Source organism: Oryctolagus cuniculus, chromosome 17, assembly GCF_964237555.1.
Source record: "Oryctolagus cuniculus chromosome 17, mOryCun1.1, whole genome shotgun sequence".
In the NCBI taxonomy this organism is placed as follows: Eukaryota; Metazoa; Chordata; class Mammalia; order Lagomorpha; family Leporidae; genus Oryctolagus; species Oryctolagus cuniculus.
In genome coordinates, this window is record NC_091448.1 from 44124040 (window position 1) to 44151870 (window position 27831).

The following is a 27831-nucleotide window of genomic DNA, read 5'->3' on the forward strand; positions in this document are numbered from 1 at the left end:
TACTTTCCTTTGGGTCATACTTCTAGTGATAACCTTATTCAGTAAGAAACATTTGACCAAGTTTATCTATATTGATATTAAATATTATAAATAGAAGTGCCTAAGGAAATTTTGCTCATGATGATGACCATCATTAACAGTCATATAATAATTAGCCCTTTTGTTTATCTCTTAAAGTTGGACTCCTGAGATAGGTCAGTGCCTCTCAATACAACTGCCTTTATGTGACTGTATACCCAAGATACCTTGCTATAGAGGAACCTTTGCAGCTCCAGTTCAGCAATCCCCAGCTGTCCATCTTCCTCTGTCAGGCGCCATCGAGCCTGAGCAAAGTAAAACTCAGTGCGACGGACCACACTCACATCTTCTTGTTGCTTTCGCAGCTCCATCTTGTTAGCTCGCTGTAGCTGAAAATCCTTGAAACACCTATAAGTGGACAGGATGGCCAAAGGTAGTCAGGAAAGCAGCATATGGGCTGAGGGTAAGATGGAATGCTCTAGAATGATGCAGGAGGTAAGTCTAGATAGGGACCTATTCTGAGGTAGCTAGTCCCTACATTTTATTCACTGGGTTTATTGCTCCTGACACCTGGACCATGGAGCAAAAATCTCATCTTTCAGCTTCACAGCTTTTTGATAAAGAAGTCTCTTTTACCAATAACCTCTATGATTGTATCTACAATTGTGTTTCTTACTGATCAACTTCAAGATACTCTCAGTTTAGATGCATAGTATCAAGGTCACAAAAATGATTTTTCACAACAATTTTTATTACAGTGCAGCCTTTCCTAGAAAGTAGATTCTCTAATGAGGATCCCAAAGAAGGGCTCTCAATTTCTTAGGCCAAGTTCAATGAGGCTCTCTTAGGAAGAAGTGTCCGAATCTACTCATACATCAGTCTTTTTTTTTTTTCCCAGTAATTTTTAAAAAATTTTTTTATTTAGTAAATATAAATTTCCAAAGTACAGTTTATGGATTACATTGGCTTCCCCCCCTATAATTTCCCTCCCACTCGCACCCCTCCATACGTCAGTCTTTTAAAAATTATTTATTTGAAAAGCACAGAGAGATAAACAGAGCTCTCTCATCCACTGGTTCACTCCCCTAATGCTCACAAAAGCCAGGACTGGGCCAGGCCAACGCTAGGAGCCAGGAACTTAATCCACATCTCACATGTGGGTGGCAGTGACTACTTGAGCCATCACATGCTACCTCCCATGATACCCACTAACAGGAGCTAGAATTGAGAGCAGAGCTAGGACTCAAACCTAGGTACTCAGGTACTCTGATATGGGAGGCAGGCATCAAACCATTATGCCAGATACCCATCCCCTATTGTGCCTCTGATAATGTACACTAGACCCAAAGACGGTCAAGAATATGAGCAAGAAAACAGCTCCAGCTGGGGCAGTGGAAATGGGCAAAGAAAGAAATCTGGAGCACCTGATGAGGATATTGAGCTCTTCACTTTCCAGCTGCAGTGTGGCCTTCTCCTGGTTTAGCTGCAACTGAAGTTTTTGGTTCAGGTCAAGCAGGTTCTCATTCTTGCTGTCATCCTGCAAAGACTACAGAACCAGAATAAGATAAATTAAGGAGTTCTCCCTTGTATGAGGAGACCTCCTTGTCCTCAGATCACATGGGGTGACTACCTTCATGATAGAATACATCTGCTTCTCCAGTTGCCGTATCTGGGCCACACGCTGCCGCACAGCCTCCTGCAGGTGCAATATGCTGCTGCGCTGCTCCTCAGGATTGCTAGAAATCTCAAGCTGGAATCTGACACGCTGCTTCTTCTCACTGTGCTCCTGCAGGAATGCAAAGGGAACTTAACAAGATTTTTTTTTTAATAAAGTCTTATGGTAAAGTGAAACAGAAAGAAATAAGAAATGCAATCTCTTCTGGAAAGCTAACCTCTGTTAGTCACTGCTGGTAGTAACAGTGAGGGCTAGGTCAAGGCAGATTTGGCAATGCAGATTTCACAATAAGTCAAGAGGATGGAAGCCAAAGTGGGGAATAGTTACTGTTTTTAGCAGTATGGAGAAGTTACCAGGAAAAACAAGCAAATAAGTTTGTCTTAGAAACATTCAGACCTTTTCTAGATAGGTGGAATTTCAACCGTTGCTGCTGACTAACAAAGGACATATTAACCACAGGTTCTTTTTTCAGTATGCAACACGGCTTTTCTTAGACCCAAACATAAAGCACAGGTCAGCTAAATAGCATTCTATAAGGGCCCATGCTCACCTTCCGCTTGGGTTCTACATGGAGTAGCAGGTTGTTGACGATGTCCAGGATCATGGCATACTGAGCTGGGTTGGTAGAGATTTCTAGCTCATGGTGAATGAGAGTAAAGGTATCCACAGCCCCTAGGTAAATGTTAGCATCTAAATAAGAGATTCAAATCTCTCCCTAAACATCTATTTTGTCTTTAATCCACGTATGAAACCATTCCTATTAGCCCCTCAGAAAGGTAGTAAAAGTTCATGGGTAGAACTGTTTGCTAATTTCAGAATCATATATACTATTCATCCCAGGTTCCTCCAAGAGTACAAGTTGTTCTCTCACAGCAGAAGGTATAAATGTAGAGCACAGTAAAATGCTATTGCCAGTGCATAATGGGACTTTTAATCATTATACTGTTGAAGCCCATGTTGTGGTGTGGTGGGTAAAGCCACTACCTGCAGCCAGGATCCAATATGGGCATTGACTAATGTCCTAGTTGCTCCACTACCAATCTAGCTCCCTGCTAATGGCCTGGAAAGCAGTGGAGGATGGCCCATGTGCTTGGGCTCCTGCCACTCATGTGAGAGACCTGGACAAAGCTCCTGGCTTCAGCCTAGCCCAGAAGTGGCCATTGCAGCCATCTGGGGAGTGAACCAACAGATGGAAGATCTCTCTCTCTCTCTGTCTCTCCTTCTCTCTCTGTAACTCTTACTTTCAAAATAAGTAAATAAATCTTTAATAATAATAATAATTATATTCTCAAAATCATTAAGGAAATAACCACTCTTAACAAGTTCCCCCGTCCTCTGCTATAAGTTTTTCAAGCCCTGAATACCTTCCTGCTTCTTTAGGAGATCTTCCTTTTCCTGGTTCTCATGAACCTCAGGTGGCTTAATCTGGGTTGCTAGCTCAGGATCAATGTCATGGCTGTAACTAATATAATACATTCGGCAATTGCAACGTGAGATGATCCGCTGGACTTGCTGGGCTTGCTGGGCTTCAGCTGGCTGATTCCAATCTGGGAAGAGGTGAGAAAGAGGTAAGAGAAGGACATTCTTAGTAAAGGTCTTGTGAGAGATTTTCAGCTATGTGTGCTATCTGGGGAACTACAGAAACACTGCTTTCAACCTGGTCTAGCACAAAATGGTCCTGCTCCAGTATGTATGGTTGTTAAGAGCTGTAAAGAAAATGAGGTCCCCTGGGACAAACATCTGCTCCAAACCACATGGTAGGGAGGAAAGAGGAAAACTGACCTGTGGTTGTGGTAACCATGCCTCCCACTGCCTGCCCACTCTCCATAAGCTCCTGCACAGAGTCCAGACTACGTTGCCGGTGCTCCTCAATATTCTTTACCTAAAAGCACAGATACAGACACCTTTAGCTCCTGGAGAAACAGGGATTTGTTCTAGCCAACTGGGTCACAGAGCTCCATGTTTCAAGTGCAGTCAGATACTGCATAATAACATCTTCATCAACAAGCAACCACGTATACGGTGATGATCCCATAAGATTATATTGCTAGTGATGTTGCAGCCATCTTAGTTTGTGAAGTACATTCCGTGATGTTCACACAGTGACAAAACTGCCCAGTGAGGCACTTCTCACAACATATCCCCTGTTAAGCAATACATCACTGTACTGACAATTATTATCTAGACTTCTACTGCCTTGACTAGCTTGAAGGCTCTCCTGGAGTACAGAACATGTTTGATTTTCTCCTTGCCCCAAACCACCCAAATTCTCCAATCCAATGAGTCACCTGAATACTTTCCCAGGCCCAAAATTCTGGGGCCAGGAAAATAATAATGAGTTAGATTAAAATCAAATCATGTCCTAGGCAAAAAAAATTTCACTAAAAAAGTTACTTTCCAAGCCATTTTTGTTTTTATTCTGTTTGTGCTCTTACTGTTTTTTGCCTTCAGATAGGGAATCTCTCTGACATTGTTGCCATGGGAGAAGGGAACTAAATTCTTATGGTTGTCTCTGCCAAGCTGATATCAGAGTGAATAACAGAATAAGTGATATGGGGAAACCATGGCATATGATCATGATTTAAGGACAGCACATCTACCAAGTTAAGATAAAAAGTCTGATTTAAGAACAGCATATCTTGGGTCCTTGCACCCGCGTGGGAGACCAGGAAGAAGCTCCTGGCTCCTGGCTTCGGATCAGAGTAGCTCCAGCTGTTGTGGCCGTTCAGGGAATGAACCAACGGAAGGAAGACCTTTCTCTCTTCTCTCCCTCTCACTGTCTGTAACTCTACCTTTCAAATAAATAAAATCTTAAAAAAAAAAAAAAAGTATAGCATATCTACCAAGTTAAGATAAAAAGTCTTATGGGAAAGACAGGATCAAAAGCCCCTCCTATGTGAGCCACTCTGATGCCAGTATCACAGCCTGAGGGAAAAAAATGAGGTCAAACTGCAAAAGAAGGCATGCTTGGGGCCAGCATTTTGGTGTAGCAGGTAAAACCACTGCCTGTGATGCTGGCATCCCCATCTGGGCACCGATTCTTGCCCTGGCTGCTTCAATCTGGCTCCCTGCTAAGGGTCTTGGAAAGCAGCAGAAGATGGCCCAAGTGCTTGAGCCTCTGCTACCCACGTGGGAGATCTGGAAGAAGCCCCTGGCTTTGGCCTGTCCTAGTCCTGGCTGCTGAGGCCATCAGGGGGTGTGAATCAGCAGATGGAAGATCTCTCTAACTCTTTCAAACAAATAAATCGTAAAAAAGAAAAAAAAAGAAAAAGGATACCTAAAAGCAGCAGAGGCCCAGAAAATGTCAGGGCATTTCTGAGAGCTTATTCTACCCACCTCTGCATGGGTAGTTAACACCTTCTGTTCCTACCTCTGAAGACAACTGGTAAAGAACATTACCTGCCTGAATCACAGCTGTTATATGAGTTATCAGCAGGTCCTCTCGTATTACCAACAACTTGGCCCTTACTTGGTTTGACATCTAATGGAAATACTCATTACCTGTTATTAATTACATGTGAGGTTGCCTGGATTAAGCCCTAATGTTCTTGATATAAAAAGTACCAGCCAGGGATGTGGGCAGGCAAAGGGATGTTTTATCCCCAATGGATGGAATGGCAAATGAAGTTATCACTTTGGCTTTCATTTTAAGATCTATTTATTTGAAAGGAAGAGTGACAAAAAGAGGGAGAGACGGAAAATCTTCCATGTATTGGTTCAATCCCTAGATGGCTGTAGCAACCCCAGAACTGGGTCAGGCCAAAGCCAAAAGCTCCATCCTGGTCTCCCACAAAGGTGACAGGGGCCCAAGCACTTGGGCCATCTTCCACTGCCTTTCAAAGCACATTAGCAGGGAGCTGGAATGGAAGTACAGCAGCTGGGTTTCAAACCAGCACCCTGCTATAGGATGCCAGTGTCAAAAGTGGCAGCTTAATTCCCTGCACTAGAATTCCCAACCCCTCCAGCCTTGCTTTATATCAGATGCAGCTAGATGCTATAACTCACTTGAGAGTATACCATGCCCACCACAATGTGGGCATTTAATATCTATTAAAAATATAATGACAGTACACACTACTGGCTAAGTATAACTCATAACCATTAGACCCTCCAAATTAGTCTGATATTATATCCTAAAAATTACAGTGTAAATTCTCCCACTAATGTGAATCCTGGAAGGCAGCATTAATGGCTCAAGTAATGGGTTCCTGCCACTCACATGGGAGACCTGGATTGAGTTCCAAGCTCCTAGGTTTAGAACCAGTCCAGCCCTAACCACTGTGGGTATTTGGGTTACACTGTAGTGTAGCAAATAAAACCGCCACCTGTGATGCCGACATCCCATATGGGTGCCCCACTTCTGATCTAGCTCCCTGCTAACGGCCTGGGAAAAGCAGCAGAAGATGGCCGAAGTACCTGGGCCCCTGCCACCCACATGGGAGACCTGGAAGAATCTCCTGGCTTCAGCTTGGCCCAGCCCTGGCTGTTGCAGCCATCTGGGGAGTGAACCAGCAGATGGAAGATCACTCTCTTTCTCCCTCTCTCTATATCTCTCTGTAATGCTTTCAAATAAATCTAAAAAACAAACAAACAATAAAAAAAGACCTTATTAATAGGGTTCAGCAACTTCAAAAGTAAAAATGCTCCAACCCATTGTATTCTAGTGGTCAAAGTATCCCTTGCAATAAAATAGAATATCATGCAATTAAAAAAAAAAGTACTACAGGCATATGAACAGACTGCCCATTTACAATATTATTGGCCTCATTATTCAGCAAAGCTGGTAGTAACAGGTGCTGTCAAGAATCTCGGCTATTCTAGTGCAAAAAACCACGGAAAGCAATATAAGAGGCCTTCCCAGCCCTGCTGACTAACCTCTAGCCAGAGCTGTCGGCCATCTTGTTCGGAGGGGCTGCTTTCAGTGGTGGCAAAGTACTGCATGCCATCCAACAGGCAAGTCCACGATGTCTTTTGCTTCAATGTGTCACCATACCAGGCTGGATGGTGTTGGCACTGCAGCAGTTGGGCTTTGGCAGCTGACACAATGACACAACCTTCTGTCTCTGCTCCTCGAAGAACCATCTACACCAGACACAGAAGCACAGTTAAACCGTCAGGAAGATGAGAAGGTGAGAACACTATACTAACTACCACAGCTGAGTCTAATTCTGGCTTACTGAGTGAAGTTACTGGTTTTTAGACATGGAAATGATTATTTGTGCTACTTGCAGGAAGGAAAAAATTTTGGAACTCTACCCATTCTTATCTAGAGGTGGGGGGATATGGACAATATGATTATCAATGGACAATATGATTAGCTCAATGCTGGAGGTACTCTGGTAAAGAAAAGGTACCTGGCAATTGACCAGCTCAATAAGGCAGTTGCGGTTGTAAATGTCATCCGTCTGGCAAGCGGCAATGCCACACAACTGGTCACTCATACCTGACTCCTCTTCTGTGAATACTACAAATCTATCTGTCTCTTCAATTAGCTTCTGCAACATGTAGGCACCTGGTAGAGAAACAGGAAATGGGGAAACGTCACAGTCTCAAAGGGAAAGAGAATATAGCCAAGACCAAACTGGTCTTCCCTTAATTGCTCTGGCTAGGGAAAGGATAGAATACATCCCTTAATTGGGAACTCCAGCCCAACCCAGCCCATTCCATCCCACCCCTGAGAGCAAAATAAGGGTTGCCAATTCATTTTCCCCTAAATTTTAAAGAAACAGATTTCCAATAGAAAACAGAAATGCTATATAAGTGGTGGCATTTTTCTAAGGCATAACCACCTCTGTAAGATCCTCTTCCCATTTTGTTCTTTTTCATGTCAATTATTTTATATGCTACTTATTTGTGACCACTCCTTTCTAGCTGAAACCACTCCCTTGTCATCACTGTCACTGCATTCTTAGCTTTGCTGCTTCCTCCAATTATGTCTCTAGACCCCTTCCCCCCTCCTTCTCTCAGGTTTTAGAGATTAAATATCTCTTAAGATGCATCCTTGTCCCCTTCTCTTCCCTACTCTTTCTCTTAATGGGTTTGTCGGTTAACATGTCATTGTAAAGAACAGTCTGCAGAATGAGAATAGTCTGCCTGTGTTCAAGATCCTATCTCTACCACTCATTTGATTATAATTTTGCTTTAACACTTTGTGCCTCAATGTCCTTATTTGTAAAATAATAGGAATTACCTCATAAGGTGGTTAGATAATCTGGTGGAATATTTATTTATGGGGCCAGCGCTGTGGCATAGCGAGTAAAGCCACCATTTGCAATGCTGGCATCCTATATAGGTGCCAGTTCAAGACCCAGCTGCTCCACTTCCGATTCAGCTCTCTGCTATGCTCTGGGATGGCAGTAGAAGATAGCCCAAGTGTTTGGGCCCCTGCACCCACATGGGAGACCTGGAAGAAGTTTCTGCTCCTGGCTTTGGATTGGCCCAGCTCAGGCCTTTGGAAGATCTCTCTCTGCCTCTCTGTAACTCTGCCTTTCAAATAAATAAATAAATAAATAACTTTTAAAAAGATTTATTTATTTTATTTGAAAAGTAGAGTTACAGAGAAGGAGAGGCAGAAATGGCCACAATGTCCACGGATGGGTTAGGCCGAAGCCAGGAGCTTCATCCAGGTCTCCCGATTGGGTGCAGGGGCCCAAGTACTTGAGCCATTTTCTGCTGCTTTCCCAGGCACAGCAGGGAGCTAGACCAGAAGTGGAGCAGCCAGCCCCAATAAAAACTATTTTGTAGAGTACCTGTCACACAGTAAGCAACTGTTTGTACCTCAGCATTGACTCTTAGCTGTATGCTGAAATTCCCAAACTGCTACCTCTAGCCAAAAGCTTTTAGACCCTAATTTCTAGGTGTTTGTTAGACTAGATGTCCCACTAGTTTTTGCCACAAACTCAGCATGTCCAAATCTAAAAACTTTATACCTCCCCAAATCTGTTTGGCCTCTGGCTCTCCTATTTCTGATATTGTTACCATGATGCCAGTTACTGGGCTCAAAACCTATTTTCTCTGGTTTTACTCCTTCCAACCAGTGGCATCGCCTGGATGCACAATAATGTCTATCTTATCATCTACATCTCCACTGCCTTTACCTACCTCCAGCCTCACTGCCTCCTGTTGAGACATCATAAATTTCCTAATTTGTCTCCCCATTTCTATTTTCCTTCTCTCCAGTCCTCCTACACACCTCTGCCAGATTTATCTGCCTTAAAATAAAACCCTAATGATGACACAAACCCTATACAAAAACCTTCAATAGAGGTCAGTGTTGTGGCACACTGCCTGCTATACCAGCATTCCACATGAGCACAGGTTCCAGTCCCAGCTGCTATACTTATTTTTTTAAAGTAAACTTAGCTTTTAATTTTCCATAAACTTTTTTTTTAAAGATTTATTCAGGGGCCAGCGCTGTGGTGTAGCGGGTAAAGCCACCGCCTGCAGTGCTGGCATCCCATATGGGCACTGGTTTGAGTCCCAGCTGACCCTCTTCTGATCCAGGCCTCTGCTATGGCCTAAGAAAGCAGTAGAAGATGGCCCAAATCCTTGGGCCCCTGCAACCATGTGGGAAACCTGGAAAAAAACTCCTGGCCCCTGGCTTTAGATTGGTACAGCTCCAGCCATTGTGGCCATCTGGGGAGTAAACTCTCTCTCTCTGCCTTTCAGATAAGTAAATCTTTTTAAACAAAGATTTATTCATTTACTTGAAATGCAGAGTAACAGAGTCAGAGGCAGAGAGAGGTCTTCCATCTGCTGGCTCACTTCCCAAATGGCCACAATAGCTGGAGCTGGGCTGATCTGAAGCTAGGAGCCAGCAGCTTTTTTTTTTTTTTTTTAATATTTACTTATTTTTATCTGAAAGGTAGAGTTACAGAAAGAGAGAGCGAGCAAGCGAGCGAGCAGTGTCTTCCATACACTGGTTCACTCCCCAGATGGCTACCAACTGCATCAATCCGAAGCCAGGAGCCAGAACCTTCCTCTGGGTCTCCCATGTGGGTGCCGGGACCCAAGGACTTCGCCATTTTCCACTGCTTTCTCGGGCACATCAGCAGGGAACTGGATCAGAAATGGAGCGGCCAGGACCCCCAACTGGTGCCTATATGGGATGCTGGCACTGCAAGCAGTGGCCTTACCTGCTATGCCACCGTACTGGTCCATGGGCTGCTTCTGATCCACTTCCCTGCTAATGTGCCTGGAAAAGTAGAAGACAGCAGAAGACTTGGGCTCCTGCCACCCATGTGGGAGACCAGGATGGAGTTCCAGGCATCTGGTTTTGGCCTGCCCATTTGGGGAATAAACTAGTAGCAGATCTCTTTCTCCCTTTCTCTCCCTCTCTCTGTGTAACTTCCCTGCCTTTAAAATGAATTAAAAAAAAAAAAAAAAAAAAAAACATCCTTCAGTAGTTCATCACTGCCTTCTGAATAAGAACCACAAACTCCTCGCCCTGGATGCAAGGTCTGTGATGAGTGATCTCCATCGTTCCTTTGCAGCCTATTCTCTCACTGCTCCCCTCTACTCTAACAGCCATGACAGACCGTTCATTCTCCTGAACATACAGAGCTTTCCCAACTACACTCCTACTCAGATGGCTCTCTCAGCTCTGACTACCCCTCCTCCCAGGTTTCACATGCCTAAACCATACTAAGCCTTCTTGATACAGTTCAAATGCTACTTCCTCACAAAGCCTTCCCTGCTTATACTCCTTCCTTCATTCCAGTTAGGAACAATTCTTGTACCATTTCTCTCTGGTGACAGGTATCACTTTTCATTGTGTTCTCAAACTCACCACACCTCCATCCCTTGGCATTAGTTATTCCCTCTCCCTAAAATGCCCTCTCCTTTTTCCTTTTCTGTTGAACTCTTTCTCATTTTTTAAGACTCATCTAAATTACCTTCATCTCTGTGAAGACTTTCTAGACTTCCCATTCAGATTTAAACACTTTCTTCTGTGGGTTTTCATAGCACTCTTGAACATTCTTACAACAACATTTCATTCATTTTTCACAATGAAATTATAATTTACATGGACTATCCCTATGAGTTTCTCCTCATTTCTGTGTCCCCAATTTCTATGGTAATGTCTGATACATTACTAACCTAAATGTCTGATACATTACTAAAGCTAAAATGGATATATATAAATGAATGACTGAGTGAATGAATAAACTAATCAGCTAACCCAGAGATAATAAACTTGTTGAGGTAGGTAGACTGTCTTATATTCTGTAACCATTACTGAACCCAATGCTCTTGTGCCTATTAAGCACTCAACATATATCTGCTCATTCAACACATTAGTCAAAACACAAGACAATTCTCTAATTCTTTGCTTCTTTCTGTTATTTATCCTGTTTTAGCCTCATTCCTTTTGATCCTCTTCTCCTGATCACAGGAGTCTTTAATGCTATTAAAACATTGCCTTTTTTTTTCCTAAAAGTTAAGAGCTAACATGGAAAAACGTTTCATCTCTGTACACAGATGGATCAGCCATGATTCACACTCCCATCTAAGTCCATGTCCTTCTCACACTCTCATCTAAGTCCATGTCTGTGTCATAATCCTAAAGCCAAAGTCTCATCTGCCCCAGCCTACCTCCTGATGACCCCTTATCAGGACGCCCACTGAAGCCAGGAGTGTTGACACGAGGTGCAGCTGGGGCACTAGTCAGGCCTCCCCTTTTTGGCTTCTTGGCTGATATCTGAGGATCAATCTTTAACCCCTTCAAGGCCTCAGTAGAGAGATTACGCTTCAGTACAGCTGCCTTTTTGTAGCCATCATATAGGCCAAAGGCAATGTCCCGGTTGGTGGTTGTCCAGGAAATCCGCAAATCTACCAAGTAAAGCTGGTGTGTATGAAAGGCAGGATCACCATCTCGAGTAGAAAGCTCCTAAGAAGCAGGAAAAGGACCTCAGGGTTACATGGAAATTTCCACCAATGTGCCTGACCACAAATGCAGAGATAAGAGAACATGCTTGTTGAGTAAGAAATTTAACTGGGGAAAGAGAGGAAGATGGTCTTAACTTGCACATTTATATCACATTGTAACTATACCTACTGTATTTTAAATGACAATTTCAACGGAAAATCCTTCCCTAATTGAGGAAGAAAAGGTCAGCCCGAATAAGGTACTCTGAAAAAACTTTTACTCTATTTCCTGAAGGGCAAAGAAACTATCTTTTAAAGGACAGAGAGGGACAGAAACTGATACAGCTAAACCAAGTGAGCACTTGGTTTAGTATTGACAAATGTGTTTGGATTAGTTAAGAACCTTAGCAGGCACTTAGCCTAAACCTACTGCAATGGATGGTTCACCACAAATCCTTATGTTGAGACCCTAACCCCAAAGAGATGGTGTTGGAGATGAAGTCTTTAGGAGATAATTAGGTTTAGATGAGGTCATGAGGGTGAGGTCCTCGTGATGGGATTAATTCTATTAAGAGGCACCAGAATCCTCACACTCTCTTTGCCACATGAGGACACAGAGAGAGGGCAGCTGTCTGCAATCCAGGAAGACAGTTCTCACCAGAGCCCAACCTTGCTGGCACTCTGATCTTGGACTTCCCATCCTCCAAAACTGGCAAGTGAATTTTTGTTGTTTAAGCCACCCAGACTAGTATTTTGTTACAGCAGCCCAAGCAGACTGAGAAATAAGGAAATAAAACTGTGTCAGGTAATACCTCTTCAGCCGTGCGATTGCTGTGACGTTGGTAGGTGAGGGAGGACAGGCTCAGCAGGTGGGTCTTTGTTACCAAGGGATCAAGGCAGTGATCAGCATTCTCTTCAGTGGGCGAGGCCATTAGGTGAACAGTCACCTGACTTAAGTCACTCACCATCTGGGTCACACTCCACTCAGAGATAAGACGCCGCATCACTGTGCCCGCTGAGAAAGAGGGATACAGAGCCCATGGAGATGGTACAGAACAGTGTGAGACATAGGGAGGTGGGGGAATGGAACTGAGAAGGGAAAAAGGACAAGGAGCAGGCTAGAAGAAATAATCTGTGACCTTACCTTGAGGTATAAGGCGCTGAGTCCCCCGAGTGAAGACATGGCCCTGACTGCATTCAATCTGGATGCCCCGCTGCTGGGCAAATGAGGCCCAATAATGTACCTGGGAATGAGAATGCATAACACTGAAGAAAGGATGCCATGAGAGGGATCATTAAGAGACTCATTATAAGAAAGCAAGAAAACTACGAAAAGGGAACAGAAGTGACACAGAGCCTAACCTGAAGTTGGGGAAAGATTGCAGTGTAGGAAAGCTGCTTGTAGTGCTGGCCAAGTTTCTTCTTGCTGGGTTTCAGGTTACTGAAGAGCTTTCCCCTGCAGATAGGCCTTGTGACACTAGTCCAGGTTGCCCAGAAGTTTTGCATCCAGCGCAGGGTGCTACTGTATAGCAGAATCCGGGGCTGAGATATCGCTGTAAAGGAAAGGACACTTCCTAGCTGCGGGTGAAACACAGAGGTGAAGCCAAAGCCTTCCCTAGCTTCAGGTTTTAGAGATTTTAAAAACTCAATAGCTCCCAGCATCAGCATCTCCAACCCCCTCTTCTTACTTTAAAGGCTCTAAGCTTTTGGTTTCACCTACTGCTGTGGTGTGCATGTTTGTGTCCCCACCGCCTCATACATTAAACTCATACATTAAAATTCTAACCCCCAAGGTGATGGTACCAGGAGGTGGGCCTGTGGGAGGTGACTAAAAAACAAGAACAGAGTCTTCAATAGGATTGGTGCCCTTATAAAGGAGGACCAAGGGCGCACTCTGGTTCCTTCCACCACGTGATGCAGCAAGAAGGTGCCCTCTACGAAGGACAAGCTCTCACCAAACATCAGATCTGTAGGCACCTTGATGTGGGACTTGTCAAACTCCACAGGAATGAGAAATAAATGTCTGTTGTTTATAAACCACTCAGTTTATACTGATTATCTCCCAAATCAGATTATGGTATTACTGTTATGGTACTATTACCATTACCATTATCACATTACCAATCCTCTCTCCCAAAAAAACACCCTAACCCAAATTCCCTTGCCTTTTTCCTATCTTCTCCCAAGCAGGTCAAGCCAAATTCCTCAGTGTCCAACCCCATCTACCCAGCCCTTCCTCCCCATTGTCCCAGGTCAAGCCTCACTCCCGCTGTGCCGAGTCAGATCCATCTTGATGGAGAGATTGAGGTTCTCAGAGCGGAAGGCCCGGTAGGAGTCATGGAGCTGGCCCAAGGGCACTTCAGGCAGGAACTCTGGGGCCCTCAGAGTGACACTGTGGTGATCATGAGGGTTCCCATGGCACAGCCACTGCAGGTCCAGTGTCATGCAGAGGTCAGGCAGGTGAAGGAAGCAGCAGTCGTCATACCTGCCTCACAACGGAGCCCTAGCCCTCAGTGATATGGTCACTCATTTCCCCTGGGCTCTTCCCCTCTCCAAGCCCCCACCCAGTTGGGGCCCCATCTTTCATTCTACTCACTTAGAAGCTGTTCTCACGTTGATATCCAGGTCACCCTTGAACATAAACTGACCAGGTTTCCAATGAAAAGACAGATGGTTCCATTCCCAGTGCATATTTTCAGTTGTGTTATATGGATCCTATAACCATGCCCAAAACTTGGGTGAGATATGGGTCAGAGAATGATCTTTATCTCCCAATTTTCTCTTTCCCCATGTGCTGGACAGGCCCAACAATATACCACAGGACCCCTCACCTCAGTAGCCAGCTGGTGCAAGTTCGCTTGTTCAATGTCCATGTGCCAGTCCCCATGTAAGAGAAGACGGCTCTTGTCCCACCAGGGCAAAGGTGGGCTGGGATCAGCCGAGGGCTTGGTCAAGAGGTCCACACACTGGCCAATCAGTGTCCAGGCTGGATCCCAGCAAGGGCCCCACACCACGGTGTACTGGAAGATTTCCGCTGGGTAGAAGAACAAAGGTTACAACATGTTACATGACTCTACCCATTTCTTTCTCTTTCACTCCAGAATGCCTCAGCTCACCTCCCATAAATATCCCTCAGCGAAACCAACCAGTCTTCTTTACTCACAGCGGAAGTCATGGTAGAACTTGAGGGGGGGCATGTTCCTCTCTACTGCCACGTTACCCCATGGAAGCCCCAAGCGCAGGATTTGACGCCGACGGGAGCATGGCTGACCACTCTGCTCGGTGCCCACAAGTCGACCCATCAGCCGCCAATCACGGATCTCAAACAGGTACCGAGGATAGTCTCTGATCCGAACTATTACGGAGAAGATACACACCGGCTATTCTGGGGCTGGCTGAGCACTCTCAGGCATTTTTTTTCCCTCTCCAACACTTTTACCCACCCATATTTACAAAGTCAACTGAGAGGACAAGGTCAGAGCTGAGAAAGGACACAAAGACCCTGGAACAGAAGATGAGGGGCATAGTACTGAGTTCCAAGAGCCACAACTGTCTTAAAGAGGACTGTGTCAGTTGTCCCTTTGTGTCAGTCAAGCAGTTTCAGCATGAAATTCAGGAACAAAGAAAGGGAAGGGGAGCCCACCTATCCTAAGAGTCACAGTTCCCAGGATAGCCTAGCTCTCTGCAATCACTTAGAGAGTTTCCTGGAACTCAGAGGGCAAACTTCAGGCTCTACAAGCAAGGGAAGCACTACATACCCAGAAAGGTCTTGACATTACACTTGAGCATACGACACCACTGGATGACAAGATCAATTCCTTCAGCAGGAAAAGGGCTGCCTGGATCAAGCTCTCGAACCTGCTCTATCACATGCTCAGGCCCGTGGAAGGAGGCATCTGCCAGAGCCACCACTTCTAGCCCTGCCAGGCTCCAAGTGAGCAACGCCCGGCGCATGGGTGTGTTGCCATAGAGACGACGGGAGCGCTGAATGTAAATTTCAATGTTTTTGCGTTCCAAAGAGGCATAGAGCTCCTCGATTTTGCGGGCTGGCAGTAACTCTCCATGCTGCTTCCGAAGGGCAGCCACTTTGGCATCCAGCAGTTGCAGCCTCTTTGCACTCTCCTTACTTTCATCCTTCATTAGTTCATAGTTGTCATGAAGTTTCACCTCAAAGATGTCATCCAGGAAAACCCAAGAGAAGTGCTGAACCTTTAAGAGTAGATCAGGTGGGAGCGGGGCAGGGCCTGGAGAAGTCCAAGCACGAGTCCCCCGATGTAGCCCCTTCAGCCATTTCTGAACTCCCACGGCCTCATCTAGAGTTCGAGAGAAGTCGTACTGATAAGGAAACTCCACTGAAACTGAGCCAAGGGAAAGGAGCCAAACACGGTTGCGAAGGGTCTGCAGTGCAGGAAAGGGGTTCCGGTGGAGGATCATCTCCTCCAGTTCAGGTAGCAGCTGTACTTCCACCTCCTTGAAGTTGAAGATGCTATTGCCATCAAAGCCAGCAGCCAGTTCTGGGCAGTAAGCCTGCAATGAACCTCCGTGGCGGCTCATTGACACACTCTCTGCAGCCAGGGTAATGAACTTGTCCTCAGCAACAAAAGCAGTCAGCTTGGCTGTGCTCACTTCCAGTGTCAGGTTTAGCAGCCTCTTTGGAGGCAATGGCTCTGGCGGATGGTCTTCTGGCTCTGAAGTGGTCTCTGGAGCCTCTAGTGCAAGGGATGGAACAGTCTCGGGAAACAGAGTGGTTCTTAGTAGGTCTCTGCACTGCAGGGCAGCCAGGCCATGCTGGTACAGATACATGTGATCTGGGGGGCTCCAGAGTAAGGTCAGCCCAGCACCACACTGAACCTTCAAGAAGCAACAGAAAAGGGCCTATCAATTACCATGTCTCAAGCAGGCAGACATTACTAGGCATACCTGGCACAAGAACCATCTCCACCCAGAAGTATTCCTTGAGTAACCACAAATTACTGCCTTGCTTTGTTCCCCTTAGCACTAATATGCTGAACTAAAAGCTGTTACTCATCTTACACTTAAGAGCACTTACACTTTTTAAGTTCTTAACTGGACTCTAAATTGTCTGAGAACACTGTCCATATGTTTCAATTCTTTAGTATCACAGCACATCAAGTATATACAACAAGTACTCAATAACTCATTTGGCTTTATGTTTCCACTCATGAATCATCTTTCTATAAACAGCCATAAGTGTCTGCAAATTGAAATGCTTATGAGTTGACTACATCAACTTTTTTTTTTTTTTTAAGATTTATTTACTTTATTTGAAAGGCCGAGTTACAGAGAGGTGGAGAGAGAGAGAGAGAAAGAGATCTTCCATCTCCTGGTTCACTCTCTAAATGGCCACAATGGCCAGAGCTGTGCCAATCTGAAGCCAGGAGCCAGAAGCTTCTTCGAGGTCTCCCACACAAGTGCAGGGACCCAAGGACTTGGGTCATCCTATATTGCTTTCTCAGGCCATAGCATAGAGCGGGATCAAAAGAGGAGCAGCCAGGACTTGAACTGGTGCCTATATGGGATGCCAGCACTGTAGGGGGTGGTGGCTTCATCACTATGCCACAGCACCAGCCCCTCAATTTAACTCTCGAAAAGTATAATAAAAAGTTCTGATTAGCTGGCGCCGCGGCTCACGAGGCTAATCCTCTGCCTGCGGTGCTGGCACCCTGGGTTCTAGTCCCATTTGGGGCACCGGATTCTGTCCCGGTTGCTCCTCTTCCAGTCCAGCTCTCTGCTGTGGCCCAGGAAGGCAGTGGAGGATGGCCCAAGTGCTTGGACCCTGCACCTGCATGGGAGACCAGGAAGAAGCGCCTGGCTCCTGGCTTCAGACTGGCACAGCACCAGCCGTGGCGGCCATTTTGGGGGTGAACCAATGGAAGAAAGACCTTTCTGTCTGTCTGTCTCTCTGCCTGTCAAAAAAAAAAAAAAAAAAAAAAAAAAAGTTCTGATGATTACACAAGTCAACACACCAGCTGACACAGGTGAAAGTATGCCTCAAGGAAGTAAACAGAATCCTTGTCAGCTTGAAAAACACAATTTTGAAAATCTAGGTAGACACAGAAAATTAAAATTCCAGGACAGAAAATTCAAGTTACAGCTTCTGAAAAGGAACCTCCTCATTTTCCCAAGGAGGGTGAAGTCTGAAAAAACAGGAAGATGCTGAGCCTCTTCCTAAGGCGGTCCCTGGTCTACCTGACATGCAAAGAAGAAAGATATAAGGAAGCTTCTCAAAATGTGCCAGTGCCCCATCTAGCGGTCTAATGTCATGAGCCAAGTGCTTCCGTAAAACAACACAAGGGGGCCAGAGGTGTGTTGTGGCAGGTAAAGCTGCTGCCTGCAGTGCCACCATCCCATATAGGTGCCATTTCAAGTCTCGGATGCTCCATTTCCAATCCAGCTCTCAGCTATGGCCTGAGAAAGCAGCAGCAGATGGCCCAGGTCCTTGGGCCCCTGTACCCACATGGGAGATCTAGAAGCAGCTCGTTTCCTGGCTTTGGTCTGGCCCAGCTCCAGACTCTGCAACCATCTGGGCAGTGAACCAGCAGATGGAAGACTCCTTTCCCTCTCTCTCTTTCACGCTCTCTAACTCTGCCTTTCAAATAAATAAATCCTTTAAAAAAAGGAACAAAAATACCAGATCATTATTTAGAAAAAAAAAAAGCCCTAATTTTTCAGATACATATTGAAATTATTTTTTGGTGGGGGGGGAGAGAAAGTGAGCTCCCATTTGCTAGTTCACTCCGCAAATGTTCACAATCACCAGGGCTGAGAAGGGTTAAGCTGGAAGCCAGGAACTCTATTCAAGTCTCCCACATAGGTGGCATGAACTCAATTATTGAGCCATCACTGCAAAGTCTGCTTTGGCAGGAAGCTGAAATCAGGAGCTGCAACCAGAGTCAAGTAATGAACCCAGGTAATATTCGGACACAGAATGCATATGTATTAACTGCTAGGCTAAACACTCACCCCCTGAAATGTTTATAACTAAAATTATAATAAATATCTGTTTTCTTCAAAATAATTCTAGAGACTGGGAATTAGATGAAGTATAACTTAAATAAGTTGGTCATGCACTGATAATTACTGAAGCTGGGTACATGGAAGCTCATACATTTTCTCTCCAGTTTTACATGTATTTTAAATTTCACTGTAAAAAGTTAAAAATGTCCAAAACAAACCAAAAAATCAGGTGTCACAGTTCCCATGAAATGAAGTTCACAACCTGAGTTAAAAAGACCAAGAAAGGTGGGAAGCCAGGAAAAACTCAGCCCCGTCCAGCCATCCACAGGCTTATTACCTCTAGAGAACGGACGCTGCTGTGATAGGTGAGAGAGAGCATGGAGAGGCTGAGCACTGGAGTGGGGATGTTCGGGGCTTTGCAGCAGGGCTGCATCTTCTCTGTAACCGACTTCACCAGTGCAAGCACAAGCCCTTGAATCCCCACGGTGGAGGTCTCGGCACTGCCCAGGACTGTCAGCGTGTCCAGTCGCACCTCTGAAGCACCTGACACCCAAAAGTCATGTCAGCATTGGTCCCCAGATCTCAAATGGCAACAAAGTCCTCTCTTTCCTCTTACTTATTCCCTTTACACTAGCTATCTTTAATCTCCATGCTTCAAGTTTATCCCTCATGTATTAAGGAAATTTTCCTTTCCCATCTGAACCTAACTAGATCTAGCAGAGCCAAAAACGTCAACAAACTCCTACAAATTGCCCAGAGCTATATCATTTACTCTCTAGAACTGTACACACAGAAAATAGAAAGCTAAATAGATCTCATTTTCTCAACTATATCAAAGCTAAGCTTTTTTCTTACCTTGGTTAACACCTGCCTTTCATAAACTGTTAAGAAATGTCAAGAAGCCCAATAGTTATGCAAGATTTTTCAGCATCTCATATTCTTAATTTCTTGAGAGGGAGAGAGATTTAGATAGATGAGAGCTCGCTAGTTCAATCCCCAAATGCCTGCAATGACCAGGACTGGTCTGAGCTGAAGACAGGGGCTGGGAACTCCACCTACAGGGGCCCAACACCTGAACCATCACCAGAGTTTCCCTGAGTCTGCATTAGCAGGAAACTGGATTCAGGAGTCAGAGCTAGGTCTCAAACCCAAACACTCTGATATGGAACATGGGCATCTTAACTGGCATCTCAACTACTAGGCTAAATGCCTACCCTTTTGCCTCTAAGTCTAAAAAAATCCCAGATAATCAGCTTCATTAAATGAGGACTAACAAACTAAATCAGAATAATCTGCTTTAGTTAAACATTATCCACTTCAGTATAGACCCTCTAACCCCACTTACCAACCAAAGCAGAAAGAGTGAACAAGTTCATGTCTTCCACCTTCAAGTCCACCTTCCATAGTAATGACACGGATTCCCCAAATGAAGATTCCTTAGAGACAGCTGACTTCCCAGACTGCGGACTCATCAAGGATAAGATACGAGATAGACATTGGGCACAGGTATCGGATGTTTCTACCTGAAGTCCTCGAATAGTACAGTCCAGAAAGAGGGTATCTGACTGGGTGCTGGACAGGCCCAGAGGCTGATTATAGCTACCCTAGAAAAGAAGCAGATGGATTCACTGGAAGCAAGCAGATGCAGCTCTAGAACTCCCTGATGCATCACCTGCTGCCAACAAGGAACTCAGTGCTTGGAAGCACGACAAAACAAAGAAGATGTACAGGTCCCTACTCACCAAAGTCCCCTCCTACCTGCAATGTGAAGGAGTCCAGGACAAGCGCCTCGCCCCAAACATGCATATTAGGTGGGTGTGGTGCCCGCTGAATGTGGGAGTCACTGCCCACACGCCAGCAGAGATGGTCCACAGTTAGGACGCCCCGCTGATGGATGCTCTGTGGTCTGAGGTGCTGGTAATCTGAATGAAGGTGGGAAATGGAAGTTTTATGGAGCCACTGTGGCCATTAACTGGGCCTAGTTCCACTAATGGATAAGATTCTTGTTCCTCTACTATCACAAAGCCTTACCCAGAGAGATGGAATTGAATCCCAAGGCAAAAGGTGGCGTATCTCCAAGTTGAATGGAAATGTTGACATTGGAGATGGAAGTGCTAAAGATGATGGGAGCCAGGATTTGGGGAAAGGTTCTGCACAGAGATAAGACATCATTGTTTGGCAAGGAAACTGCTGCAGCTTCCTATCATGGAAGATTCCTGAAGCTCTCAAAATCAAGGTGAGAATTTAGAGTTTTGTTGTAATTCTTAGGATGGGATACAACTAGGAAAAAAAACGCTCAACTCATCAGCTTGCTGCTACTCCCATAACAATGTGCAGAAACCTCAGAAACATACTAGGTAAAAACATGAAATTACCACCTTCATAATCAAATATGGTGACTATCAGAAATATCATTTGATTCAACCTAATAACCAAGAGGCATCAGTTCCAAAGCATTAACCTTCAGGTCTCAGTGCCACACATGCAAGCACTCAAAACCAGAAGTGGCACTGCAACCTTACAATACAACACAGACAAGACATTCTTTACCCTTTAAGTTCAGTTCAACAAATGTTTACTTAGTATAAGGCAAGTGCTGGGCACTGAGGATACAGTAACGAAGAGAACACGATTCTGCCATCAAGGAATCTAATCTAATGGGGAAGACAGATAAAACAGAATTGCTACTGAGACTACGATTTGGGAAGAGCAAACAATCAAACACATATTTAACACGAGATGCCACTTCAGACCAAAAGAGAATCACCCTAATATGTGACTAGAAAAGACTGAACTGACCTTTCTTTCCTTTGCTTCTGAACAGGTAAACTGGACCCTTGGGTCTCCAGTGCAAGCATGTGCAGCCAGTGAGAGAACTCCCGGTGCCGGTAGTGAATGATACAAGTATTCAGAATCAGGGAGGCTGAGAGGTCTATGGTGGTCACCTAGAAATGAGAAGACCAGACCTGTAGACCTGAACTTCGTGTAGAGTGATGTAGAGAGAGCAGAGAAGCACAATCCGTGGCAGCCCATGGTCATCACACACCTGCACACTAGCCTTGAGGGAGTTGAGGCAGACGATACGCTGGCGACTCTGTGATAGCAACAGTCCATCTGTAAGAGGCCAGAGGATGGATCAGAGAGCGCTGGAAGGGCAAGAGGTAAAATGAGGACAGGGTCGGAGGCAGGCAGAGATGAACAGATTGTTAGCAATAGTGTGAGTCGGGGCAATTTCCTCAGTATATTTCCCCCTCCCCCTCCCCAGTCACACTGATATTAAATTTAGACCATATGTGCCACAGAGTCTGGGCCTCTCATTCTCTCTCAGCACCAGTTCCCCCACCCATGAACCTTCCAGCAGTAGTTCAGTGCTCATCTGTGCCATATCAGAGTTGGATGTGAAGCTTCGAAGTGGCAGCTGATCCTCATCTCGGTGGTATAGGAAATGCAGCAGCTTCAGTGTCCAAGTCAGGTGCCTGGACCAGAGACAGACTATGGCTCAGAAAGACATGGAACACCATTCCCTCTTCCTGTTTCCCCAAGGATAAGCTCAGAACAGCTATTAGGCTGCTTATGCAGATTCCAGTATAAAGCTCTTATCACTCTCCACACTATTGTCAGGAGAGACCTCACCTCTTTTGACTATTCATGGACAGCACCACACTTGTGTTTTCCATCTTCACCTTGACCTGATCTGGAAGCTGCTGGAGCAGGTATAGGCCAGGTAGAGTTGGCTCAGCCAAGTTCTCTGTCACCTCTGAAACATGAATGAATAACATGAGAGCCATCAATCCTCGTTCATTCCTCCAAGGTGCCCTGCCCTCTTTGGCCAAATTCTCCCACATAAAGTAGGCTAATCACATGCCAAATTTAGGCCAGGAGGGAAATACCCCCAGAAGTCCAGGCACCTACTACACTTCCTTCCTCAGATTCTAAAAACATAAATAGTAGGAGCAGGCTTTTATAATGAAAAGAATGCAGACATTAGGTCTAGCATACAACTTTAGTGAAGTTACCTAATTTTCTTAGGCTTCAGCTTCTTATTTGTGAAATGCTGAGGATTCAGTGACAGAACATATATAAAATACATAATACAGGTCCAGTTCTTGATAGGTACTGATTAAATATTAGTCCTCTTTCACTCCTTCAGGATTATTACTTCTGTCCTCGGGTTCAAAGACCATGGTGACTAACAACTTACACCTAAAGGAGCAGTGAGATCACTGTTTTTCTGCTTCTGAAATAACCCCAGAGAATGATGCAGCCAAGAAGCCCAAAGACTAGGGCTTTACCTGAACTGAGAACAGGCTTGGATGACACACTGGACCCCTGGCACAGCAGCTGACTATGGAAGAGGCCTTCATGCAGTTCGGCATGCAGTGTCCACACATCCACGGAGATCGCTTTCAGATGCCGACTGCTGATACCCACCTTCAGACATAGGTCCAAGGCCAGTGAGAGCTCCACTAGGCAGGTATCCTCCTGCAGGGAGAATAAACTTCTAAGAAGTATATAGGGAGTTTGAAGTCAAACTGTAGTGATCTGGAACACTAAGTGTTGCCTTGAGGTAACCCAAAAAGGACACAAAATCTTGAGCCCCTTCAGACCTTATGTCCATGAGGAAAGGACGCATTTGAAGGACCATGGCCTACTCACCAGCTGACCACTCTTCAGAACTTTGCTGTTGATCTTAGATAAGCTCACTTCGCAAATTAATCTGGGAAAGGAAAAAAATTAAGTGCACTTGGACCATTTCCTTACCATTTACCTCCAATCAAGCTCTGTTAGCTAAAAGGAACAAGACAAGTGGAAATGCCCCATCTTAGCCTCTTCTTAAATTGCACAGATGAGAACTTGATACTTTAATAAACAGGCCTTGACATCCACCTATCCTAAAGCAACTCCAAGGAAAGAATTAGACTACAAAAACCCTCTTCTATCCAATGCTTACCTTTTCCCATCACTGTCCAACAGAAATTTGCTTCTACTGATCTGAATATGCCACAAAGACTCAGAGGTAGCCACCTTGAGAACCATGATGTTTATAGCATCTACATGAATGGAGAATAGCTGCAAGGAACGAGGATGAACAATAATTAATGTCAAGGCATCACCCTTCCTTTCAGGCTGAGAGTGAGAGGCAGATCTTAGCATTATGCCCAAAATAGAAAAATCCACCCACAACTCCAAAGCCAACTATCCCCAGAATACAATCAAGGACAGTGGAGTAAGTAGTCTCACTTGGCAGAAGATCTTTAGTAAGGATGGGCTGAATGACATCTCCTCTTGATCCACCCCAGTCCTCTGCGAGAATGGGGCAGACAGGCCAGAAACCTTCTGTAGGTCTGTTCTGATTCGCACTTCTCCAAAGCACAACGCCACATAGTGTCTGCCCAGAAGAGAAACCTCATTACCACCAAGTCTACCCTGCCCATAGCAGTCTCCTCCCTCCCTCACAGTCATTCTCCCAACCTTCCTGGAAATGCAGGCTAGTCTCATAGCAGTAATCAGTGTCTCACAAGATAACAGCACCTAGGCTAACAGGGAGATTACAGCAAGAATCTTTGGGCTGTGAGGCCTCTGTAGAAGAGTATCAATCTGCAAATCCCAACCCCAAAATATTCTCCGAGAGGAGAAATAAGGATATAGGATACTCACGGCAGATCATGGCTAAGCAGCTTACTGGAAATCCACAGGTTATCAATTTCCTAAAACAGTATGGAAGAAAGCTTCAAACACTCCTCTAAGTGAGCAATGAGCAGCCTGACAAGCCAGAAGAGGTTCTGGCTCACAGAAGAGAAGTGCTGTGGGCCTGTCCACTAAACACACCCCATTCCATTTCCACAGCTTCTCTGCTCAGTACTCCCTATCTTGCTTGTCACAATGACCTTAGCTGAACTTCAGTATTTCTCTTTTATGGTCTTTTATGGCTGTGTTGCCCTGTTTCTTCCTCTTGAATTAGAACACTAAGCTCTTACATGTCCTGTTATCTTTCTTCTGGGCTTTACTCCTGGGTCATTCTTGTATACCCTGGACACTCTGTGCCCCATAAACATTTTCAGCCGAACAAGCTGCATTAATTCCAGTGTTTCCCAACTGGCTGTAATCATCTTGGCATAGACATGGCAAAGCCCCTTCTTCACACCCATCTGTTCGGGGTTAACTAGAAAAAGCTACCTAGGATTTGTTTTTTAAAAAGTAAATTAAAAGTTGTGCTTGCTTCGGCAGCACATATACTAAAAAGTAAATTAAAAGTTACAATTCAGCTGGATTAAACCTACACACATGGAGTTTTTTTGTTTTTTTTTTTTTTGAGAAACATGGAGTTTCTCAAAACTCACCACTGTTTGCTGGTGCTGCTGAAACTTAAGACTGACATTCTGGATCCAAAAAAAGCGGAAGGAGCCGATCTTTAGCTCCGCCTGCAGCTTCCTCTGACACCACCTTGTGGCCAATCGGACCACCAGCCACCTGCAAAAAAACCTGTGTGTTCACAGGACCCTCCCCCAATTATGGCTTCCCTCATAGTCGAACACGGAAAGTATCGCAAAGGTTCATATCTGGCAGCTGGATCTTCGGGACAACTCTCCTGTCTCCCGAAGTACCTCTGTCTGACACACACACACTGATCAGGACCCTAGCCTCCAAGTGATCACCTCCACCCTCCCACGACCGGCACGAAGAAGCCATCTCTCAATTCGTCAGGAACGTCATTGGTGGAAAAGAGGCCCCAACAGAAGCCAAAACCCCTCTGCCAGATGGGCCATCTCACACTCCCCTGAGGCCTCTGCCTCCGCTCCCACCTCCAGATAGGTGTCCCCGAGAAGGCACTGCGGGGTCACACCCGGCCAGGTCAAATGCCGATCTCCTCTGACAACCACTCTTCCTGTCCCCGCGGCCCAGAGCGAGGCGGCAGGTGCCCTTAGCGCTCGGTGAAAGGGACACACAGGGGCGCGTGAAGGGTAAAACGGAGACCACGAGCCAGCCTCCTTTCTCACAGACATCTATCAGATTCCGGCCTCAGCATTTCCTCAGGCCCCGCCCGCTCTCCCTGCATCCCCAGACACACAGCCCACCCCCGCCCCGGCAGCTCCCCGCAGGCCCTGGTACCACCCCCTAACCTAGTCGCGCGCCCCCTCCTCGGCCCCCTCCCGCGCCCCTGTCCTGCGCGCGCCCCCTCCTCCGTCTCTCTTCCTCTCCCCCTCCCTCCACCGCGGCCGGGAGCCCCTCACCGGCCTAGAAAGAGGGCGCTAAGCGCAACCAGCAACAAGACCAGCAGCGCGGAGAAGAGTAGAGTCATTTAGGTCCGGGTCCGGCCCGGCCCGGTCCGGTCCCGGCCCCCGCCATGCCGGGCCCCGACGCCGGAACCGCGCAGGGCTGCCGCGGGCCGACCAGCCGCGCGCGCAGGGAAACGCTGTGCGAGGAAGCGTTGGTACGCGCGCGCGCCCCGCCCCCCCATAGCCCGCCAGCCAGCCAGCTGTCCGTCTCCGGCGCCCCGCCCGGCGTCCGCAATACCCGAGGGCCGACTGGCTGCTTGCGCAAAGGAAGGGCGTGGCGCCGGAGAGGGGTGCGGGGGAGCAGACCACGTGCTGACACGCACGCCCCGCCTTGGGCGCACCCTACAGTGTCCGGAACTGCGGAGCCTGGGACTTCCCGAAAGGTCGGAGTCCGAGCCAGCTCCTTGGACTCGAGGGAGACCCGGCTGGCTCTCTTCGGTTGCCGAGCTTATTTCGGCTTCTAAGCACACTTCCCGGGGTGGGGGCGGGTTTACGGGCTGCCTGGCTGCTGAGGGCCGGAATTGAGGATTCGAGTCAGACTGAGCGGCATTGCCATGTTTCAAGATCCAGTCTGAAAATTGAGGCCCAAGAAGTAATTTTCAGATCTCGAAAATCCCAGCTTGCTGCATTCACAAGAGAAGCCTGTGAGTTTTTCATTTATTTACCGTATGAATAGTCTTCTGTCAGTTAAGACGCACTGACCTGCTGTGGGGGCAGCACCGTTCTGGGCACTTCACTGGAGAGGTTTAACGGTTTTATTACATGTATCACGAACCGGAGTGGGGGAGGTGTTGCAGAAGCAACCAAACAATGTTATCTGGGACGCAAACATAATTACAGGAAATAGAGACTTCAGGGTCAATTCAGGTCAGGGTCCATTTTGCTGGCTTCCTTCTCTGTAACTCAAGGGAACTGGCCAGACAGGTCCCTTAGAATTGCTATGATGCTGTGGATTAAAATCTGAAGGCTCTAATACCTTTACAATACTCGCTAAAGAAATGGTGAGGATTACAAAATCAGTATTCGTGGAGTACTTCTTGTCCCTTGGCTGTCCCGTGGTAACCCGCATAAACATCCTTCGAGATTCTAATCAGAGCCCCTCTCTTTGGCTGCCTTTTGTAAAGTACAATTTCAGCTTTCACCTGTGTGCTGCTCCAGGTTTACTCTTCCAACTGGTCGCCCTCAGTAGCTAGCCCTCTTGTTATTGCAGGTCTCCCCTCCCTCCCCCACTGCTGCGTTCAGCAGTTCATTTCTTACAGCTTGAACCCTTCCATCAGTGTGCGTCCTCCAAACCTCCAGGCAAAGCCCAGCAGCACATCTCTTTACTTTCACTTATCTTGTCCCATCTCCTTTATTCAACTAAGAGTCCTGTCACTTCCTTCCTTCTCCCTACACTGTCACCACCCCTACTCCTGACCATCTTAGTCTGAACTGTGGGTTTTACTCATCTGTCTACTTCTTTCTGGAGAGATCTCAAGAAACCAAGCAAATGAACTGGAATACAGGGAGCAGAAGCAGAGATGGAGCTCAACTCATTGGTGGTTTCAGTTTACTGAGATCACAAGTCCTTTATAAAAGAGACCAAGTCTTAATGTCACGGACCATGTCTGGCACCGAACTGGTTATTTCTAAATATTCAACATTAAAGCAAATACACAAATACATACAGCAACAATGAAGAGCTTGGTAGTCACTAAAATTCCACCAGATGGCAGTCACCCCATTCCCCAGTACCAGGCTCAAGGATATAAGCAAACTTTCTCCAGTTGATTGGAACAGGAATGTGGTCAGAGAGGCAAAAGAAGTTTCCTACCCACGTTTTCAACAAACAATATCCCTACATTTGTCCAGAAAAACATGTTGTCTTCCAAGAGCTAAAAAGAAGCGTACTGTAGTAAGAGTGAGTCAAACACAGCTGGGTTGCTATCTCAAAATTTACTAGTCTAAGATTTTAGGCAGGAGCTGGCACTGTGGCATAGTAGGCTAAGCCTCCACCTTTGGCGCCAGCATCCCATA

The 27831-nt window shown here is 46.0% G+C and overlaps 2 protein-coding genes across 6 annotated transcripts in view; one reads left to right on the plus strand and one right to left on the minus strand.

Annotated features, from left to right (window-relative positions):
- BLTP2 (bridge-like lipid transfer protein family member 2) overlaps window positions 1–25973 on the minus strand; it is a 30005-nt gene extending 4032 nt beyond the window's left edge. For 3 of the 5 annotated variants that reach the window (XM_070061121.1, XM_070061120.1, XM_051825408.2), the window contains exons 1-32: window positions 25771–25973; window positions 24880–25009; window positions 24197–24246; window positions 23780–23927; window positions 23490–23608; window positions 23195–23255; window positions 22831–23020; window positions 22172–22295; window positions 21890–22014; window positions 21585–21652; window positions 21338–21483; window positions 20570–20688; window positions 20297–20460; window positions 19884–20142; window positions 18876–19081; window positions 15319–16411; window positions 14724–14915; window positions 14392–14594; window positions 14157–14275; window positions 13825–14045; window positions 12923–13113; window positions 12705–12804; window positions 12373–12575; window positions 11288–11582; window positions 7048–7205; window positions 6569–6775; window positions 3476–3575; window positions 3058–3240; window positions 2244–2365; window positions 1649–1804; window positions 1443–1564; window positions 246–426 (exon numbers count right to left, since the gene is read on the minus strand). In XM_070061121.1, coding sequence (XP_069917222.1) covers window positions 246–426; window positions 1443–1564; window positions 1649–1804; window positions 2244–2365; window positions 3058–3240; window positions 3476–3575; window positions 6569–6775; window positions 7048–7205; window positions 11288–11582; window positions 12373–12575; window positions 12705–12804; window positions 12923–13113; window positions 13825–14045; window positions 14157–14275; window positions 14392–14594; window positions 14724–14915; window positions 15319–16411; window positions 18876–19081; window positions 19884–20142; window positions 20297–20460; window positions 20570–20688; window positions 21338–21483; window positions 21585–21652; window positions 21890–22014; window positions 22172–22295; window positions 22831–23020; window positions 23195–23255; window positions 23490–23608; window positions 23780–23927; window positions 24197–24246; window positions 24880–25009; window positions 25771–25838 — 5823 coding nt within the window. In that variant the 5' untranslated portion in view covers window positions 25839–25973. Of the gene's footprint in view, window positions 1–245; window positions 427–1442; window positions 1565–1648; window positions 1805–2243; window positions 2366–3057; window positions 3241–3475; window positions 3576–6568; window positions 6776–7047; window positions 7206–11287; window positions 11583–12372; window positions 12576–12704; window positions 12805–12922; window positions 13114–13824; window positions 14064–14156; window positions 14276–14391; window positions 14595–14723; window positions 14916–15318; window positions 16412–18875; window positions 19082–19883; window positions 20143–20296; window positions 20461–20569; window positions 20689–21337; window positions 21484–21584; window positions 21653–21889; window positions 22015–22171; window positions 22296–22830; window positions 23021–23194; window positions 23256–23489; window positions 23609–23779; window positions 23928–24196; window positions 24247–24879; window positions 25010–25341; window positions 25591–25770 lie in introns of those variants that run through there. The other 2 variants (XM_070061122.1, XR_011383610.1) reach the window with 2 other exon arrangements.
- A 228-nt stretch (window positions 25974–26201) lies between these two features.
- SUPT6H (SPT6 homolog, histone chaperone and transcription elongation factor) overlaps window positions 26202–27831 on the plus strand; it is a 51077-nt gene continuing 49447 nt past the window's right edge. The window contains exon 1 of the mRNA XM_051825412.2: window positions 26202–26459. The gene's annotated coding sequence lies outside the window, so the exon portion shown is untranslated. The remainder of the gene's footprint in view (window positions 26460–27831) is intronic.